Source organism: Sturnira hondurensis, unplaced genomic scaffold (assembly GCF_014824575.4).
Source record: "Sturnira hondurensis isolate 20B ecotype Veracruz unplaced genomic scaffold, ASM1482457v3 Scaffold0009733, whole genome shotgun sequence".
Lineage (NCBI taxonomy): Eukaryota > Metazoa > Chordata > Mammalia > Chiroptera > Phyllostomidae > Sturnira > Sturnira hondurensis.
The window spans coordinates 3300178-3320900 of NW_028082364.1; the positions used below are offsets into that span (position 1 = coordinate 3300178).

Here is a 20723-nt window from a genome sequence, read left to right on the forward strand (position 1 = left end):
CTGGCCTCCTTGCGTTTGAGTTTGGCGTTCCTCATACTGTTTCTACCATTTTCCCACTGCGTGTTGGGTATCTATTGCTGCCTAGCAAATTATACCCGAATTTAGTGGCTTAAAACAAGAGGAACATACTACCTTGTAGTTTCTTCTAGTCAGGAATTCTGGGTGTCTGGTAAGTGCTTCTCATTCAGTGGGTAAACAGTGGGTCTAGAAAGTCCTCACCAAATCCTGCTTTGAAAGGCAGGTGACTGCTACATACATGTACCCCCAGACTGCTGTCCTGAACCCCAGAATCTTATCTGTTACGCATCTTCCCCTTGACCCCCATGGCCTCTAAGTAACTTAAACTAAGCTTGCCTATCTGAACTGTATTCCCTCTCTACTGAGGTGCGACAATCAGAAATGCCTCCTGACATTGTCAAATGCCCCCTGGGGTGGGGGTGGAGGGGCAGAACCACTGCTGCGTCAGGGCTCCAGAGCTTCGTCCCGAACTCTATGAACTGTACAGTGTATTGTGTTGCAGTGTGCAGGCCCCGGGCGGCTGCTGACCCGCCTCTCCGAGCTTTTCCCTTGATGGGACCTTCTTCTAGTGGAGGCTGTGTGTGTGCACAGTTCGCCTGGTTCCGCAGGGCCTGTGAGAACAAACAGCCACGCTCCCCGCCCACGTGCTCTTCTCCGGGCTGGCGTTTTCGGCTCCTTCAATATTTGCTCTGTCTCTCCATGTGTACTCAAATCGGCAGCTCTGGCATTCCCAGCGCTGGGCCTGACCCCTTGATTTACCCATTAACCATGGAAGATAAGGGCTCAGCAAACTTCCCTCCCTCCACTTATACCACTTCTCATCTCCCCGGCTTCCTGACATATTTGTGCTGTACTTTTGGCTCGGTGAGGGCTCATTGTTTCTTATACGTGTCTCTGAGGCCTTGTGGGACTGAGGTTAGGAGCCAGTCTTTTGTTTTTCCTGGAATTAACCATTACTTTTTTTGTTGTGGTGATGACTTCTTTGCTTAATTTTCTATGTGTTTATCATTAATTCAACCCCCGACTCTCCTCTTCACCCTTCTGACACAATCTCCGAGCCTCCTACCTGCCTGGTCTGGGCTGGCTGCCCTCTGCCCTGGCGCCCCCACCTGCCAGCCAGGGCCAGCCCTTCACCATGAGCTGGGCGAGCTCCTCGGCTCCTGTTCTGGGTGTCGTGCTGGGCCAGACACTGTCTGACCCACACTCCTTTCTTTTCTAGAACCTGAGAATGCGACGTGCTTTGGAAATAGGCTCATGGTAGATGTAATTCGTTAAGATGAGGTCATAACTTCTGTTTTCACATTTTTAATTTTCAAGAAACAGTTTTTGTTCTGTAAGTGTTTTTTAAAATAGCTGTTTCCCTTTCAAGGTTGTCAGTGACAATTTCTGGAAATTTGCTCCCTGCGTGGCTTCTGTCCCCTCCCGGTCACTCTGATTTGCTTGTGTGTCCCTGACATCCTTGCAGAGGCTTTGTGGTCCTCTGAATGGGGGGACTTCTGGACCGTGGGTTTTATTGTGGGGTGCCGTGTTGTGCCAGCTTTTAAGGGGGGCCTGTCTCAGTGTCTCAGGCCTCTTCGCCAGAGCCGGTCACACACAGCAGAGGGGTCTCCTGGCCTCCATCCAGAGGGGTCAGGCTGGCTGGCTGCCAGCAGTGTGGGTCTCAGCAGGGGACAGGGGATGGAAGGCAGACAGGTCCTCCATCACCGAACCCCCTCTTTCTCATAGGGTCCCCCGGCTCTCAGGCCCCATCACTTGGATCTGGTGGCACTCAGTCCCGAGTCCCTGATGTTTTACCCTCTGTGGAAAGCAAACAGTCTTCTCCCAGGGTGGGGGCGGGGCTCCAGGCATCTAACTAAGAGATGAAGTTCAACCAAACTCCATGATTCTTTGTTCTCCTTCCCCACAGCCTTGCGCGGTCCCAGAAGTGCCAAGCCACGGGGCCTGGAGTTCTCCAAGTGTTCTCTGTGCTCAGCATTAATCCAGGTGCTCCAGGGTTTTCTCGCTGTGAGCTTGGAACTCAGCTGTCAGGGCTGCTCATTTGCTAGTTATCCAAAAATTTCCTGGCTCCCAAACTTGTATTACTTTCACCTCTCTCATTTTTCCTTGTCTGCTTAGGTCTTTAAAAAAATCTCTTCAGGATAGTTTGAGTGAGGCTCCACGAGGGACTGGAGCAGATGCTGCTTTCGGTCTGAGCTCTGTGCTCAGGAGGGTTAGTGTGCACTTCCAGCCTTCCTTGGGGTGTGGTTTTGGAAGGGAGGCTGAGGGTGTGTCTCAGGTCTCTCTCGTACCCCTCCGTCATGTTACTTGGCCCCATATGCCGTTCTGGAGCAACGAGTTGCTATCCAACAACAAAAAAGTAACATACACTTACTTATATAATATCTCCCTGTGTGATCAAAGGAATCACATTTCCACCAGATGCTTTTCTCAGCACTCGGCCACTTCTTTCTGCCTCCTTTGTACCTGATCTGGGCCCTCTGCACGGGTAGAGTTGGGTGGGGGAGGTTTGTGACATGCAAGGTTGGAAGACACCCTGGGACTTGTTTTCTTTAGGGAGGTCAAGGGAAGCTGCTTTGATGAGATGGTGCGAGAGCACAGAACATGGGAGGGAGAGGACTGGGGCCCGTAGATGTCCCAAAGAGGGGGGTTTCCAGGAGACAGAACCACAGGGCCATGGCTCCAGGAGGGAGGGCAGGAGACAGTGTGGAGAGACGTGAATGGGAGGGAGTGCCGGGGTGGGGGCGGGGACCGGCTCTGGCCTGGGGTTGGAATGTTGACATTTTCCCTGGGCATGGTGGGAGCCTTGAGTAGCGTTCCATGTCGCAGCATGCGCTGCTCTGGCCGCAGGAAGAGAAGATAGTTGTGGGCAAGGCCAGGAGCAGAGCGCCCAGAGAGGAGGGTGCTCAGGTTCCCCGGGGTAGAGGGTGTTGCCCTGGGCCAGGGAGTAGTGGAGGCTGTGAGACAGAGCTGGATTCTGGGCATATCTACTGGTGGAGCTAAAAGGACTAGCAGGTGAGTCGGATATAAGGCATGCGGGAAAGAGAGGAGTACAGGAAACGAAAATGTTGGACTTCAGCCCTTGGAAGGACAGAATTGCCAGGTGTTGGGACTGGCAGGACCGGGGAAGAGCGGGTTTGGGAGGGAGGGGCAATTTTGGCTTATGCCAGTTTGAATTGCCTGCTTGATGCCCAGGTGGCAATGCTGAGCGGGCAGTTAGCTGGAGGTTGTAGAGCTGCCTGAAGCGCCCAGTGTGTCTGAAGCTGTTCTAGTGCGCCGCCGCCTGTGCGCCGCTTGTGCGCCGCCCCCAAGTCTGTGCGTCGCCGCCTTCTGTGCGTCACGGCCTTATATATGCAGCGGCCTTTTGGGCGCAGCCTCCAAGTCTGCGCCGCCGCCGCCTGTGCTCACTGCCTTCTGTGCGCCACCACTGCCTGTGAGCTTCCGCCGCCTGAGTGGTATCTCCGCCTGAGCGCGGCCGCCTATGCGCCGCCGCCCGTGTGCCACCACCAGCTCCGTGCTCCACCGCCGCCCCATTGTGACACTGCCTTCTGTGCGCCACCGCCAACTCTGTGCGCCAGCGCGGCTTGTGCACCGCCACCAACTGTTTGCCGCCGCCAACTCTGTTTGCCGCCGCCAACTCTGTTTGCCGCCACCAACTCTGTGCGCCAGCGCCGCCTGTGCACCGCTACCAACTGTTTGCCGCCGCCAACTCTGTGTGCCGCCGCCAACTGTTTGCCGCCGCCAACAGCGCCGCCTGTGCACCGCCATCAACTGTGTTTGCTGCTGCCTCCGCCAACTCTGTGCGCCGCCGCCAACTCTGTGCGCCAGTGCCGTCTGTGCACCGCCACCAACTGTTTGCCGCCGCCAACGGTTTGCCGCCGCCAACGGCGCCGCCTGTGCACCGCCATCAACTGTGTTTGCTGCTGCCTCCGCCAACTCTGTGCGCCGCCGCCAACTCTGTGCGCCAGCGCCGCCTGTGCACGGCCACCAACTCCGTTTGCCGCCGCCTCTGCCGCCTATGCACCGCCACCAATTCTGTTTGCTGTCACCAACTGTTTGCCGCAGCCTCCGCCGCCTTTGCGCCTTCACCAACTCTGTGCTCCGCTGCCAACTCTGCGCCTCTGGAGCCTGTGCGCAGCCACGAACTCTGTGCGCTAGCGCCGCCTGTTTGTCGCCACCAACTCCGTGAGCCACCTCTACCGCCTGAGCGCCACCGCCGGCTGTGTGCCACTAATGCTTGAGCGCCACCACCGACTGTGCGCAACCTCCGCCTTGAGCACCACAGCCTTCTGTGCGCGACCTTCGCCTGAGCGCCACTGCCGCCTGGGCACCTTACAGAGACCAGACCAGCTCATCTCCACTGCAGCCGATGAGGGCTTAGCTTCCCTCCACGTGGACGGGAAAGCAGGGGCACAGAAAGTTCAGTAACTTGCTCGCCGCCACTCTGTGAATAAACGTTGGAGCCGGGTCAACACCTGAGCCATGTGGCCCCAGAGCCTGCCCTGTATGTACCACGCGGCCTTGAGGTTGGTGGGGAAGCTGGAACTGGAGGGCCCAGGTGCCCAGCTCTCAGGCTTGCGGCGGAGCAGGCAGTGGACTCACACAGCCGTTCAAGTGAGGCTTAGGGGCCCAGTCTGGTCTGGGTTCAACAGTCTGTCACTTATTACCCTGAGGGACTTACTTGCTCCTCTCAGCCTTGGTCTTCTCCTCTCTCAGATGGCGATGACAGGGGTGCCCACCTCTCAGGGTTGTTGCGGGGTGAAATGAAGCAATGCGGGTGAAATGCCAGGTAAGTGTCCTCCGTTGTTACCACTACAGATGTTAATGGGCAGAGGCTGCAGTGCCTCCTCGGACTCCCACCCACCCTGAGGCCCCTGCAGGCGGTCTGTTGGGTGCCTGGGTTGTTGCACCAGAGCAGAGCTGATAGTCTTCTTGGGGATGGCTCTCTCTTTCCAAAGGCAGGAGTGGTTCAGGGCATTACCCGACTCCCACGATGTTAGGGAGACTTCGTGGCCACCAAAACCATGGTTCTTCTGGTCCGATGGCGTGTGTCTCAGCTCCCGTTTCCAGGATCCCAGGGATCAGGGCTCCAGGGCTTAAGGGTCGTCCAGGCTGGAGATCACACTCACAAGGAAGCCTCCTGCTCCCCAAGGCCACCTTGACCTTCCCCTTGGAGGGTGTTGGGAAGTAGCTGTAATCAGCCCCTCTCGCCACCCAGCATGCCAACGGCCTTGGAATGTTTCCTTAGTCGAGGCCAATCTCTGACTTACAGGAATGAAGAGTCCCCTTTAATTCCCTGGCCCAGAGGGATCCCAAATGCATTTAGAACAACTGAAGACTCTCAGTTCAGAGGGACACTTTAAAAAGCAACCAATAATTATAGTTTAGGAGCCACGAAATAGCCCAAAGAGACCAAGGCCTGTTCGTATGAGACCAAAGAAAGAATTTTGTTTACCACCTTTTCATTTATGCTTCACCTCCTTCCAAAAAGAATCTGAGGTGGGCTATGGGAGAAAGCAAACAAGAATCCCAGCTCCGAGACTCGATCCCTGGCCCTCAGATGGATGCCCTAGCGTGGGTGGAAAACCAGATAGATCGTGAGTAAGTCACGGAGCCAAACTGGTCGCAGGCAGGGGCAGCTGCTTGTGTGTATGATACCCACGGAAAGAGACATTCCAAATGCTGCTTTTCTGGCCCCTCCAAGGAATGGAGTTTTTCCCCAAATGTTGCCATGTTTAACTTACTGATTCTTTTCTGTTCTATGCACTGAAAGTCTACCGTTAAAATTCTTTGTTTTTAAAAAATATTTTATTTACTTTTAGAGAGAGGAGGAGGGAGAGAGGGAGAGAAACAGCAATGTGTGAGAGAGATATCCATCAGTTGCCTCTTGCGTGCCCCCAACCAGGGTCCTGGCTCCTAACCCAGGCATGTGCCAAGACTGGGAATTGAATCAGCGACTTTTCGGTTCGCAGGCCAGCACTCAACCCACTGAGCCACACCAGCCAAGGCCTATTGGAATTCTTACTGCAAATTTTCTGGAATAAGTGACAGGAATATAAATGTATCAGTTTATCAGGTGGTTCCCTCTGTAGCCCCAAACTCCTGGTCTAGGAGTTTGGGGCAGAAGAGTTAAGAGTCTAGACTCCTGGCATTACTGGGGGAAAGTCATGGTGGCCTGGGGCACGGGGGTGGTGGCCTGAGTGTCCTGGGGTCCAGGGCTGAGAGTGGGGACCATGTGGTGACTATAGAAGGTGGACAGCTGTGTGAGAGCAAGGAAACACTAACACTTGTCCACATCCCTTTTACATGTCTGCTCTGCAGCGGCCCATGAGATTGGCATTGTTCTGACTTTACTGAGGATGACACGAGGCTCCGAGAGGAGCCATGACGGGCCCGAGTCCCACAGCGACACAGGCAGCGAGTCCTGGCTTTTCCACACCGACCTAGCACTCACCGAACCTGCATCATGGAAGCGCTGGCTCCTCGGAGCTGCCGGAAGTCGAGACCCAGGGGAGCGGCAGGGGTTCTCTTTGTCCAGCCTCCTCCTCTGAGGGACAAGGACGCAACAGCCCCAAGGCCTGGGGCATTTTGAGTACCGGGTGACAGTGTGAATGTGCCCTGAAACTGGATTCCAAAGCCCGGGTCCTGCTGCCTGTTCACGACCACGAACTTGGACAGCTGGACGGCAGCCAGGACTCGCCCTGACACAACAGAGCTCCTGACCGTTCCCAGCTCGCCACCCTTTTCAAAAATGGAAAATTCCAGCAGCCACACCTGCTGGGAAGTGGAGTCTATTTTGCACTGGGAGCCACTGTGTTTACCATACCTGACCTTGGTCTGCCTCAGAGGAGACGGAAGGCTCTGGAGACGTGCAGCTCGGGTCCGGCTGCAGCCAGCCCTCAGCGGGGCCGTCGTGCTGCCTGGTGTCAAGTACTCCCAGGCGTAAGTGGCCTGGGTTCTGGAAATATTTTTGACACAGTCTGCTTTTTGTTGTTTATGGGATTGGATTTTTTTGGTAAACATCAGCGTGGATTCCACTGCAAACACAGAGTTCCCTGTATCATTCGCAGGTAAATTAAAGTGAACTTCACTTTTACTAGTGTCCTGTTGAGGAACCCTGCCAAGTTTAGGCAGTTGGGGGTCTTAGAAGTCAACTTGTTTAATAGCCACTATGACATATTAGATGGAGTTAAACCAAAGGCATGTGCCCAGTTCTCGTGGGGGGAGAGGCCGTATAGCAACAAAATAGAGGTATTCAGAACAGCATGACCAGTGGGCACATGATAGTACTCGAGAGTTGCCCGTTTTTGAGCATCTTCTCTGTGCTGTTTTCTCTGCAAGTTGTCACTGAATGGGAGTTGGTCAGACTGCCTGGGTTTTACTCCCAGCTTTGCCATTATCCAGCTGTGTGACCTAGGGCTATGTCTTTACCCTCTCCGTGCCTCCACTTTCCTCATCTGTGAAATGGGGGTGTGAGCGGGCCCAGCCTCAAGGCCAGGCTGTGATGGTGAAAGGAGATGTGTTGCAGGCAGCGCTGAGCCCAGGAGGCGGCCCCCGGGCCACACTCAGTGACCAGGAGTGGCTCTTACCCGCTGACTAGCGTGGATGTGCGTGCAGGTTTCTTTCACTCAGTCGCGAATGTGTGCCATGGGCCTAGAGCCACACGGCTTGTGGTGGAGCCGGGCTTGAACTCAGACCTTCCTACCTGGGCAACTCACCCCAGAGAAGAAGCAGGGAGGCATGACTTCAGGCAGCAGGTGGTGGGAGGGGGTGAGGTGGCTTTGAGCGGCAGGGCCACCGGTGTGTTGTCCCTCCTGAGGTTGGTGTGGGGGTTCTGTTTCCCTAAGGGAACCAGAAGAACCTTATCGTTGCTGAGAAATTGTTGGCCCGAGAGGAATTCCACTTTAGGACACAAGTGCGTCTGCGGTTAGGAGACTACGTGTTCCCATCTGGTCTGCAGCTTGAGGCCCCCCTTCCGGTCTCCCCCCTTCTGGTCTCCCCCCTTCTGGACCCCGTGGCCCCTTCTTCTCGGACACACATGGAAGAATCCCCTTCACCACCCTGAAATGAAATGAAATGTATCTAAACACATACTGCTTTACCTCCAGTTAATGTCACAGCCTAGTCTTACTAGAAAAGCGATTTCTGGTAAAAATCACATGCGCCGATGAGCAGGCCACACTGGGCAGGGGGGTATGTTTGAAGGGATCAGATGCTTGCTGCAAGCTCTAATGAGTAAGTTTGAGAGAAGTAAGACAATAACCAATTGAAGATTGTTGAAGCTTCCTTTGTAGTTAATAATTTGAAATACATCACACTAAGTATGCACGTCTGTCTACCACACGGAGTCACCCAGAAATAGAGACAGACGCAGGTGTGCTCCCTGGGTGACCCCGAGTAGTCCTGCTGTCGCCTGTTTTTCTGAAATGAGGACTCAAATCTTGGTCAAGTTCCAAGTAAAACAAAGTACAATCTTCTCCAAATTGACACAGGGTTACGTTCTGGGAAACTCAGTGTATATTAAACTGCGTAAAAAATACTTTGTGTTTACGTGTCAAGCTGAGCTAGGCTGTAGGTCAGGTCATTAGAAGCAGGTTTTTCACCTCCATAGATGTCTGATGGACCATTCAAAAGGCGTGTGGGATTATAAATCAAAATGTGAGTGGTAAGGCTGTGAAACTTCTAGAGGGAAACACAGGGGGTGGCAAAGGTCACCTAGGACCAACACTACCTTAAAGGTAACATTGAACTCTACTATCTGACGTGCCGCAAGATTCTGTTGAAAAATCCATAAGATTCTGTTTCACCAAATGACACCTTTGGAGGGCAAAAATAGAAGTCACAGAATGAGAAGATACATTTGCAATCCAAAAATTCATCAAAGAAGGGATTTCTGCAATGAATAAAGAGCAGTGAATCAATAGGAGAAAGGGCAGGGACAACTCAGCAGGAAACCGGACAGAAGACTTGAGCGGACAGTTCACGGAAGAGGCTGCCAGGTGGCCCACGACCACCATGTGACCCCACATTAGGCCCTCCCGAGTGGCTCAGCAGCAACAGACAATGCTACGTGTTGGTGCGGAAGTGGGGCGACATGAACTCTCAGTGTGTGGGTGGGAATGTTAGATGCTACAACTTCGGAAAATTTAGGAAAACAGTCACTAAGGCTGCACATACACCTGTCCCATGACCTAGCCATTCACCCTCAGGTGTATGCCCAGCAGAAATGTGTGCTCCTGTGAATCAGGAGTGTGGTAGGGTAATGTTCACTCCAATGGGTTCCCCAACATTCGTTCCTATAGCTCCAAACGGGGAACAACCCAGATGCCCATCAAGAACTACTTGCTGCAACATGGAGAGATTCACAAACGGGATGGTGAGAGCAAGAAGCCAGAGTCAAAAGAGTTACATGGCATGATGCCATTTCTAGGTTCCGGGAAAAAAGGGGGGATTCCTGGGGTTAGAAGTCAGGTGGTGGCTATTCCTGTTGGGTGGCAGTGACCACAGAGGGCCTAAGGGGGCTTCGGGGCCTCTGGTCGTCCTCCGGTTCGGGTCTGGGTGCTGGTTCCAGGGCTGTGCTCACTTTTTGAAAATTCATGGGCTCTTAGGATGTGTGCTTTTCTGTGTGCATGCCGTAGCTCAATAAGTTTGTAGCAGATATGTAAAAAGAATAAAATTAGCTTTATCCACCAAATGCCCTTGGCTCCCTGCTCACCGAGATGGCCAAAAATGTCCTCAAGGTCCCACTGTGAGAGCCACCAGCCCAAAACAAAAGGGGTTAAGACAAAGAAATAGGGAAATTCCCTCCGGGAAAGTAGCGGGTTGAGGGGTCGACTGGCTCGAGCCCAGGAGGAAATGGCAGGAAGTACGTGTGGAGGAAGTCCAGAGACAAGGGGGGATTGGGGTCGTAGAGCGTTGCCGGGATGTGGCCGCATCTGGTGACACGCACCTGTGTTCCACACAAGTGTCCCGGGCAACCAGCTTCCTGAAGTCCTTCCTGAGCCCTTTCCTGAGACCCCTGGGACCCCCAGATGCAGGGGGGTAGCCTCACCACAGACTTAAGTCTCTTAGTCTATCCACAGCAAAGCCGTGTGTGTTTGGTGGTGGGGATGTGAAGCTGATGACTTCCTCTTCGAGGCTGAGACATTCCGGAGCCTTAGGAATGTTCGTCACTTGGCTTCTTCTGTTGGCTGAGCTTGGGGACAGTCAGATCCCAGCCCCAGTGCTGGGCAAGGGTGAGAGATCCACACTTCACAGCCCTGAGGCCCTGACCCGTCCGTCGCTTCTCCCCCCCAGACCCCGTATTTCACCCGAGACCATTCATGCGCCCGCTGCAGCCACCAGTGCTGGTCCGGGCGCTGCTGTCAGCCGGTCTGCACATGCAGGGCCCGGGCTGGGGCACAAAGCGGGTGCCCAGACCTCGTGTCTCAACAGTTAAGAGTTCTAATCAAGCCAACAAGTGAGTGTTAAAAGCATAGTGAGCTCCAAGGGCCAACTACTTGGAAGGGACGCTTCAGACTCAGAGTCACGCTTCCAGAAGTCCCGCAACAACAGCCCTCCTCACCCCTGCCCCATTGCACACTGCTGGGGCTCCACGGATAACTGGGACCCCACGCCCTGCCCTTGCTTCCTGCCGGTAGGATGGGGCTGCACACTGGGCAGTATCCTACCTGGTAGTCGCTGGAAACGGGCTTGAGCTTTTTAGGGGCCTAGGATCAGCCCTGCCCAAAACCCTGGCCCATCTGCCTTTGGGGTTGATTTGGGCTCTTTGCCCGTTCAGCCTCTGCACTTCATGTATCTGGGAGGTGAAGGGTGGGATTAGGCCATGGACAGACACGCTTCCTGAGGCAGCCCCGCACAGCAGGGCTGCCTGCAGTTACGCGGCTCCCCTGCCCACCTGCATCCCTTCTGTACACGTCCTTCCCCTCCATCCCACAGGCCCACGGGCCTGCCCTTCCTGCTCGGGGTCAGGTGCCATGGCTTCTGAACTTGGGCCACAGAGGGTGCAGACCGTTTGTAGAGTGCACAGGACGGGGCCATGTCCAGATCAAGTGGTGGCACTTGAATTAGCTGCAGCTCAGTAGGCCACGGGGGAGTGGGAGGACCCCAGTCCCCACGGAGGCACGCAGACTGGGACCAGGGGGTCAGCTCACCTTGCACCTGGGCGGCCTGATGTGTGGCTCTTCATGTCTAAGAACTGTTTGTTTTCCTTTCATGTTCCTTCTTCGTAGGCTTATCTAGGGGACTGAGATCGGGTACCCTGCGGAGCTCCTGGCCTTAAGGCCCCAACCCCTTCCCCCGGGTCTTGAGCTTTAGGTTTTCCTGTTTTTCCTCTGTTTAATTATTAATACATCTAATGTGCTGAGCAGTACTTGCTAGGCACTCCTCTAAGCCCTCTATGTGTGTCGATTGTTTAATACTTGGCATGACTCTGTCCCAGTCCGCCTTGACGTGCGAGGGCCGTTTGCAGAGGGTGGTTGGCCGTCGCCCGAGAAGGCGCCGAAGTGTGCGGTCTCAGCCCAGCCCAGGCCCCCCAGGTCAGAAACCCTGGGGGTGGGGCCCGGCCACCTTCAGGCCTGCGTGACCTTCAGATGGCTTTGCGGCGCACTGAGGTTTTCTTGGCCTCTTTTCCCCATAGGTTCAGCTGCCCTTTATGATTAATAATAATAATCGCTAACACTTTGGCTCTTGCTGTGTGCCAGGCCTTGGCTAAGCGCTCTCATGCAGACTGTCTTCCTTATTTCCGAAGCATTCTATGAGGCTGTTACTCATAGTCCCATTTTACAAACAGGGAAACTGAGGCATGGAAAGACTCAGTGACTGTTCGAGGCCACCTGGGCTTGGACTGCTCTACGTTTCCATGGGGGTTATAATGAAAACACAGATGCGGCAACATATTATATGATTAAAAAAAAATCTATTCCCAGAAAATCTTGCAGCCTCAAGGGTTTTTCTTAAATGTGACCAGAAATGTGATGGATGAGAATTGCCACCCATTCTCAGGGTACATGCCTAATCTCGGCTTTTCTGTAGGTCTGTCTGGTGTCAGAGCAGACACAGCAGGTGACAGGCAGTGCCGAGTCCCCAGGGCAAGACAGCAGGGTGGGGACCGAGGTGTGGTGGAGTGCATGCCCAGTTCAAAGGGCGAGCTGCTCCATGGCACCAGAGAGGAGTTCCCCTGGGGGGGGTGTGGGCTCCTCGCCCCCATTTTATAAGCAGAGGAGGAAATCTGGACTCACGTGAAATCTCTGTTTTAAAATATTGACCCTACTTCAGTTTTGGAGACAGCATAAAGGCTGAACAGAGGACATCTGGGGGCCTCCTCTGTGTAGCCCACCTTTGGGTCACCCACCTCTGTGGAGTAGAGTAGGTGGCCTACATTGGTTCATTTCATTCTAATTCCCCAGATCCATTCTCTAGAATTTAATAATTGGAGTTTATGCATTTTCAGTATCCCCCTTGAGCTGAGAAGTAACTATGCAGGAAAAAACAAGGAGAAGACCAATCAGGCGCTTGGGTTTAATTCCAGAGACCCCAGGCCCACTGCCCTGGAGTTCGAAGGTTCCTTCAGCTCACAGTGGCTGGAGGTCCGCCTGCATCTCAGGCTCTGCGGGGCGGGCGCCAACAGGGATCTGAGAGCACCCTCCAGTGGACAGAGAGAGGCACTGCCGAGCGCCTTGGGCTGGCTGGGGGCCTGGAGAGCTCTCTGCGGCAGGGGTTCAGGCCAGGAAGCTGGAGAATGACCTGGCAGGGCCCCCAAGGTTCGAAAATGACTTGGCTGGGGCTCCAGGGTCAAAATGACCTGGCCGGGGCACCCGGGACACATGAAGGCAGCAGCTCTCTGCAATTGGAGAGGCACTCGAAATAGTTACAGTGTCAATAATAGCAATTATATCTATAATAAATAGTGAAAATAAATACAATGTTTAACAGCCTGTGATTCACAGTTCACCAGAGGTTTCATTTAAAATAGCCATGTAATCACTAAAAAACACTCTAGTAACATATATGTATTCTCATTCACAATATTTCAGCAATACGAAAGAACATACAAACATTTTTAAGGTCTTTTAGATAACTTTTATTTTGACAAAGTTCCACCCTTCCTGAAAAGTTGCAGGAATAGAGTTTCCATACACCTTTTATCCACCTTATCAGTTGTTCATGTTTTGTCACATTTGCTGTATCGCATTTGTCATATTTGTCACATTTGTTCCCTTTTGAAATACGTAGTATTTAAAAAACCTGTTCGTGTCTGACGCGTCACTGGGAGCAGGTCGTCAGGAACCCACAGGCTGCCAGTGAACGTCCCTGCCTCCAGGCGTCCCAGTCAGTGAGCGGCAGTGCTGGGCACACACTCTGCCCCCGCCTGCCACACCTGAGTGTCCCTTTGACGATCCCGATTACTGTTACTAAAACCTGGGTTTGTATGAGCGACGGGGCTGCGAGAGAGCAGTTGTAGCGTGTGTGAGTAACTGATGAAGGACGAATATCCCATAATATCAGAGCACCTACAAAGATGGATGTCCCACTGGGTCACGGGACATAAGAATATGAACGTCAAGTTCACAGCATAAAAACACGAACGGCTCCTCCATGTACAAAGAGGTGTTTCTGTGTTCATGTAACCCCCCTGTGCTGTGCCCCCTCCCTCTGTGGACACAGGCTGCCCACGGCCCCCACCTGACAGGGGCACGGTGAGGGTAAAACGGGATCAGTGTCGTACACATCACAGAATGAGCCTCCAAACTCATCAAAGGGAGATGTGCAGGTTCTGGGGTCGCACACAGATTTGTACACACATCCGCCGTGATGGCGTTTGAAATGTACAGGGGTTGACAGGGAAGCCAGTGGTCTGTGTGCGTGCACGGGCACCTGCGTGGAGGAAGCCCTAGGGAGAGCCACCGCCCATCTATGGCGGTGGGGCTGCAGGGAGGTGGGTGGGCTGGAGCTGCCGGAGGAGGACCTCCGCCGTGTGTAACTCCGAATGGCTCCACTGTTTCACGTGTGCATTGGAAACAACGAACAAGCCAACAAGAAACCACTCTGAAGGACACAGTCTCTGTTGGTGTGGCCTTACCTTTCTGCCCTGGGTGTACCCTGCTCTGATTCCATCTTGGCTGCTGTCATGAGGACTTAGGTGAGGAGAGGAAGCCATTTCTGTCTCACCCCTTGCATGGGCGTCAGTGTTCATTTGGGGACTGGTCTCTCTCGGTGGTCCTATCCCTGAGCCTCAGCAGTACCCTGCAGAAGGAAGTCTGGTCCAGGATGGCTCTGAAAGCTGGCTCCTCCCGCTCATAGAGCGCCCTCTGGTGATGGAAAGGCAGGGTGTTGAGGAAAAGCAGAAAACGTGGCTGATTCTCAAGGGGACTGGGCCCTCGCCGTTCCGTGTGGGGTAAGGAGCCTCCCTCTTGCTGTTGTTGAGTTGTCCCTCTCTGGGGTTGTCTGACTGAGCAACTGCAAATACTGGACGCCCAGTTACATTTGGGCTTCAGTGAAACCACAGATAACTTTTTGGTTTGAATATGTAGCTCGGGTGCATGGAATATGCTCACCCTAAAATCTTATTCTCCATGTATCTGCCGGGCACATTCCTGTGTTTGATGCATGGTGCTCGTGGGCAAGACTCCTGTGGCCGTGGGTGTGGCGAGGAAGGAGGGAGTGAGATGGGAAGGGAGAGGAAGTCAGGGCAGGGTGGGCAGTGTGTGCCTGATGGAAAAGGGGGAGGGTTCAGCTGCGTCTTGTGCTGTGGGAAGCCCTAAGTGGCACCAGTGTTCTGTGCATCTGGGGATGTTGCCACTCTACCCTGTCTACCCCGAAGTCCCCTGGAGGCTCTGAACACCAGACACCGCCCGGCCCTGCCCCCGGAGCCTGGTGCCGTTGCTTTGGAGGAGGCGCAGGCCTGGGGGTCTTTCAAGCCCCCAGACAAGTCAGATTTGCTGCCAGTGATTGCTGAGAGTCACTGCTGGAGAGCTGGGCCTGCAGAGATGTGTGTGCACATGTGTGCACGTGTGTGTGTGTGCACGAAGGTCCCAGGTGCCTTCGCTTTGCATATCCCCAAGTTCACCAGTCTGGGGCCCTCCCTCCTGAGAGCTCACATCCGTAGATTAATGGAAAGGCCTGGGGCTCTTCCCCAAATGTTCTCAGACCCCACCCGCCCCCGCTTAGGGTAATACTTCAGTGGTCACTTCCTGCCTCCTGCTTCCTGTTCCCACCGAGCACTTCACCTCATTCCTGCCTCCTCTGGGGACCGTCTCTTTCTTTCTGTCCACGTCAACTTTATGCTGGCTTCCACTGGCCAGCAGCCCACAGCTGTCACGCTGTGCAGATGTTTCCTGCAGGTCTGCAGAGAGCGGAGGGTGTCATCCCCGCAGTAAATTACTCTGCCCCAGAGTCCCTGCCTGACTCCAGCAAACCCTGCTTCCTCTGGCCGCTGCTGGCCAGGTGCCCAACGGCTGTTCCTTCCTTAGAACAGTTTGGCTCTCCTGTCCACGCGTCTCCGGTGCGTTCGAGCGGCTCCCAGCGCAGTGTGCTCCCCTCTGGAGGGACCTAGTGACCCCGCACCCTTCCTGGGCAAGCAGGCTCCAGTGCAGCCAGCATTTGAAAAGCAAAACAAAATCTCCCCTTCCTTCGAAGTATGCCAATTTTCAGGGATTTTAGCAAGTGATTTTAGTAGCTGGAGAATTGAGGTCCTTGGATGAAGCCCCATAGTTGGAGGGGTCAGAGGCACTCTGGTCCTGGAGGAAGGCAGCTGTTGTCTCAGCAGATGTTTCTGACGACCTGGGTTTGGGCCACAACTGTCCCACGGGGAGAGCAGGAGGAAGGGAATGGAAGACAGAGTGAAGGAGCCTGGAGATTAAAGCAAAACTGAACAGGTCACCCTAAAGCTCCAGTCCCAGGTCCCCGGGAAGGGACCCAGACAGGCAGGAGCAAGAGTCCTGATGAGGGCAAGGCCCAGGGTCCCCCTCCCTCAGCCTCTGGGATCTACAGGTAGGCAACCACAGCCAAACTGCCTGGGAGGCCAAGTCCCCAGTGTCCAGCTGCATTCTGCCCTTCTCCGCATGGCAACCTGTGACTGCTCTGTCTGACTCTGGGATGGCACAGGGTCCTGGCCACCCGGGAAACGCCACGGCTAGCTCTTCACACCCAGCCTGCTGCCTCTTCCCTGCCTTCCCTCCTTCTCTGAGATTTTCCCACAAGGAGAGGAGGCTTTGTTTTAAAAGTTCAGTGCAAAACTTCCCTCTGTGTTCCTGTTGAGTGTGTGAAAATTAGTAGGTGGGGTGAGGTCAAGTGTGGGTCCTCGTGCAGGGCTCGCTGCACAGGGGAGCCGGTCAGGCTGACTCTGCATGGCCTGTACCCCGGACCCGGCGGCCCAGAGGCCCTCTGTCCAGGGAGCGTGGGAAGAGCTGCCTGTGCAGCGTGGTTTCTGGCAGGGAGCTGTAGGCGGCCACCCTGGAACCTCTCATCAGTCAGAGCAAGGGGTGTGACCTGCACGCGGATGACATGATTCATGGCACAGACTGGGTTCAGACTCAGCGGGGCGTGTTAACACGCAGACAGGCTGCCTGCGAGGCGAGGGGCTGTGTGTGGGCGGGGGGTGGTGGTGGTGGTACGTGGCTGCTTCCATTAGCTGCGGAGTCTGTCCAGGGGGGGCTCCTTAGCACCTGCCTTTCCGAACAGCCCCCAGGCGCCAGCAGCATGCAAGTCACAAACATTCTTTTTAAAAACCCTTACTGTTACTTACTGCTCTGAGCTCCCAACAGGAACCGGTGGAGTCTCCACCCCCTGGGAAAGAGCCGGCTTCGGCAATTGGCTGCACAGCAAACCTCTGAATGGGAATAGGCCTCGGACCCTCGGGAGTGTCCTGAAAACTGGCCCAGGGGGCTGAGGGGGGCTGCTGTGTCCGCCTCGGACGAAGTGCTGGCTTGATAGGCTGAACTTTGATGGCTGTCTCCAGTGTGGGAGAAGCAAATAAATAAATATCCAGGTAGATAAGTGAATATGGTAGGAACAGCTGAGACACAGAGGCTTGCAGGGTGTCCCGCCTTTTGGGTTTCCGGGCCACACGTTAAATACATTGCAACACGTAGTCACAAAAAAATGCTCGTCATGTGTTAAGTAAATTTATGATTTTGTGTTGGGCCGCATTCCCAGCCATGCTGGGCTGCCTGCCGCCCACGGGTCTCAGGTCGGACGCCCTGGTAGAGGAAGGCGGAGGGTGAGACCGAAGCCGTTCTTTGTCTAAAACTAACTTTAAATTTTCAGATAGTTTTCGATTTACAGAAAACTAGCAAAAGGGACAGAGGGCGTGCCTGCGTTTCGGGCACCCATTTCCTCGATCAGGTCTCTGTTAGCACGGGGCATTTTCACAATAGGGAACCGTCTGATGCATCCTTTCCAACAGATGTCGATTCAGAGACCCTCCTTTTTTACTCACTGTCCTTTCTCTGTTCCAGGGTCTCGTGTCGGGTTCCCTGCTGCAGTTAGTGACCATGTGTCCAGGCTCCCCTGGGCCATGACAGTGTCTCACACCTTCCTCGTTTTCACTGACCTTGACAGTCGGAGAAGTACTGGTCAGCTGTCATGTAGAATGTCCCTCCGCTGGGATGCATCTGTTCGTTTTTCTCAGGATCCTCTGAGGCTACAGGCTCGGGGGAGGATGGCCCCTCGTCAGGGGACGTGCCGTCAGTGTGACTCTGATGGTGACCACTCTGGCGGTGACCTTGATCGCCCGGCTAAGGGAGCGTCTGTCCGGTCTCTCACCCGTCCAGTTTGCCTCTGTGGGGAGGAAGTCCTCATGTGCAGCCCGCAGGGAAAAAGGGGGTGCTGCCCCCTCCCCGGCCAGGAGGGGCTGCGGGGATGGTATGGGTTTCTCTGCAAAAGGGGGACTGGAGCCGTTCATTTGTTGAGAATCTGTTAGTGACCAGTGGGGGTGGGGGGGTGGGGGGGCTATCTCTGGTCTCCGGGCCCAGAATTGCTCCTCTGACCTTGAGGGAGAGGAGGGGAGGCGGCTCGCGGCAGAGGAGGAGGGAGAGGGAAGGAGAGCCCACAGGCACACACAGTGGAGATGGCAGGTGTCCCTGAAGTTGGTGCCCCAGGCTGTCCCCATGGTCCCACTTGAGCTGAGGGATGTGCCCCAGAATCTTGACATGATATACTCAGGAATTTACCAAATGATAGTGGAAAAGTTTTCTTTCTTTTGCTCTGAGCAAAGTGTTAAAAAAAAAAGAGGTCAAACAGTCACAGAACCACAGCACAACAATCTGTCCCGAGAGTGTCTCCTCCTTCGTCCCTGTTTGGGTGATGGTCCAGCACTGACCTGTGTGCCTGCACCTCCTGGATCAGCCCGCTGTCTCTCGGCGAGTGTCCCCAAGTCCCCTGCGCGGGGGGCACAGGGCTCTCAGGACTCGCAGGCAGGTCCCAGCTCTGGGGGCGTGCCACCAAGAACTTTTCCACTGTGCAATGAAAGGGAAGACTCTCCCAGCTCGGGCTGTTCCAGGAGCGGCGAAAGCGATCTGGGAAAACAAGGCCTGGCTTCCAAACGCGAAGGTTATTTTTATCGGAGGGACAGCCATCTAATAAAATGCTTAGATTGCCAAAATATGTCTGGCCCCTGGGAGGCACTTACGTGTTTGTCCTTTTGATTGTGGAGATCACTTGCTGTGAATGTCTCAAGGTCGGTGAGAGCCTGGCCAAGGTCATGCTGTCCCTGCCGAAGGAGTTGGTGTCACCCGAGAACTGAAGTTTGTTTCTGGAAGGGAAGACTGAGGTTCCCACGTGTCACAGCGATACCACGCTCCTTCCGCACTGCTCGCCCGTTTGCCCCACCCCCCTTGCCCTCCAGCGCTCTGCTTGGGCTGCAGGAGATGCTGTGTTCTGGGGAGTCCCGTCCTTGGGCCACCTGCGGGCTCTGGGCCTGAGTGCATGTTTTTCGCTGAGATCATTTTACTGAGGCGCAGTTTCCTCATCTGTGATGGGGCAGATCCCATGGGATCGCGATAGTGCATGGAAGGCACCTGGGTGTGTTCATGGTGCTCACACCAAGGATGAGGCGAGTCAGAGGGGAGCAGACACCGGGCAGGGTGCCAGCCGGGCCAAGCCTGGGGCAGTGACCCAGAAGCAGGGGGCGCAGCCTGGATGCTCTCTGACCTCAATCCCTGCTTGCTGCTTTCTCTGGCCAAGGGTCTCCTATGCCACGGCCTGCCCTGGGCTCGGCCGTTATTTCCATCTGGCCAGGCGGCCACGCTCCCACTGACCTCCTGCGCAGTGGGCGGCCCCAGGGCCACCAGGGACTGGTGTTTACTCACCCCGCCTCCATCTGTTTATAGCCGTGACCCTGACAGGACCCAGTGCTGTGGTCAGGCCTGGGTGGCTGCCCCACAAAGATGGCTTTCAGGCCACACTTGGCTGAGAAACAGGACAGAATCGGGGGAGAGAGAAGGCAGAGTCAGGCCAGGGTCTGGTTCAGGTTGAGGGGAAGACAGGCGGAGATAGTAACAGTGCCTGTGTTTGAAGCTCTCACTGCATCCCAGGCCGCTGTGCTAAGAACTTCACGTGCACGACCCCAGGTCCCCACGGCTGCGGGGACAGAGAGGCTGAGGCGCTGGCCCGAGGCTCCCAGCTGCTGCTTGGGGGAGCTGCGCTTTGAGCCCTGAAGGCTCTGAAGGCACAGCAGGTGCTGTCTCCACCTCGGTGGTCTTGCCTTCCTGGGTAAAATTAATAGCAACAGTTGCTGCTAAAATGTTACCTGTAGTCCTCAAAGCAATTCTGTGGATGAGGAGACAGGTTCAGAGGGGACCGACGTGGTGGCACAGGCAGGAAGCGACAGACTTGGGTGCGTCGCCCAGCTCCTCCAAACCATAGGGGAAGGGGCCGGGCAGACAGGCCCAGAGCTCTGTTCTGATGGAAGGAAGGCCCTCCTTCCGCCCGGGAACCGCCCCAGGCAGACTCAGCCCCTGCGCGTTCCAGCCGGTCTCCCTGAAGCCGGCTGGCATTTGGGGCCAGAGGCTCCGCTTATAGTGAAGGGCGGCTTTACTCAGTGGCTGGGCAGACACAGTCCTCGGACGTGTGGGGAGGCGGCAGGCTGGGTCCCGGCAGGAGAGAGGTGGTCCTGGGTGTCCCGGCCGCCTGCAAACCACAAGGTGTTCCCAGCAGGCACGGGGTGAGGAGCACGGAGTGACAGGTGACAATGCCCCTTTGTGGGGATTTGACCTAATAACACCCACCGTGTTTCATCCACCCCTGCCCAAACGTTTATGGGTGGACTTGTGCTTGGAATGGACACCAGTAAAACCCTAGCTTATTAATAACTTGTGGAATGTGAGTTAGTTTCTGTTTGTTGCCACAGCTGGTGGGAACGGCTGCGTGGACGTGGACTGTGTTTGGTGGGTGTGTTCCAGGAGGTCCGGCCCAGTGTCTGAGGAGTGTGTCCTGGACAGGCGTCAGAAGACCGGTGGCTGCCGTCAGTGTGGCCACCATGGGCCGCAGCAAGGCACACAGGGCGGGTGGGGACAGGGCAGGGTTGTCAGAGGAGGTTCTGCGGAAAGCACGGGTGGGTAAGACCGCCCACTCCTGCCTCCCTGTTGGTAAAGAGGGCGAGAGGCCTCCACGCACCCGTCTCAGCCGGCACCGGAACTTGCCCCTCAGCCCGCTTGCCCCTGAGGGTGTGCGCTGCCTGAATGTCTCCCCAAGTATCTCGGTGCAGCCCT

The 20723-nt window shown here is 55.2% G+C and overlaps 1 protein-coding gene across 2 annotated transcripts in view; it reads left to right on the forward strand.

Annotated features, from left to right (window-relative positions):
- Positions 1-3344: 3344 nt before the first annotated feature.
- The window catches only part of LOC118994963 (keratin-associated protein 16-1-like), a 121113-nt gene continuing 103734 nt past the window's right edge, over positions 3345-20723 (forward strand). Inside the window, exons 1-2 of one of the 2 annotated variants that reach the window (XM_037057793.1) lie at positions 3345-4804; positions 6337-7085. In XM_037057793.1, coding sequence (XP_036913688.1) covers positions 3367-4173 — 807 coding nt within the window. In that variant the 5' untranslated portion in view covers positions 3345-3366 and the 3' untranslated portion in view covers positions 4174-4804; positions 6337-7085. Of the gene's footprint in view, positions 4805-6336; positions 9790-20723 lie in introns of those variants that run through there. The other variant, XM_037057791.1, reaches the window with a different exon arrangement.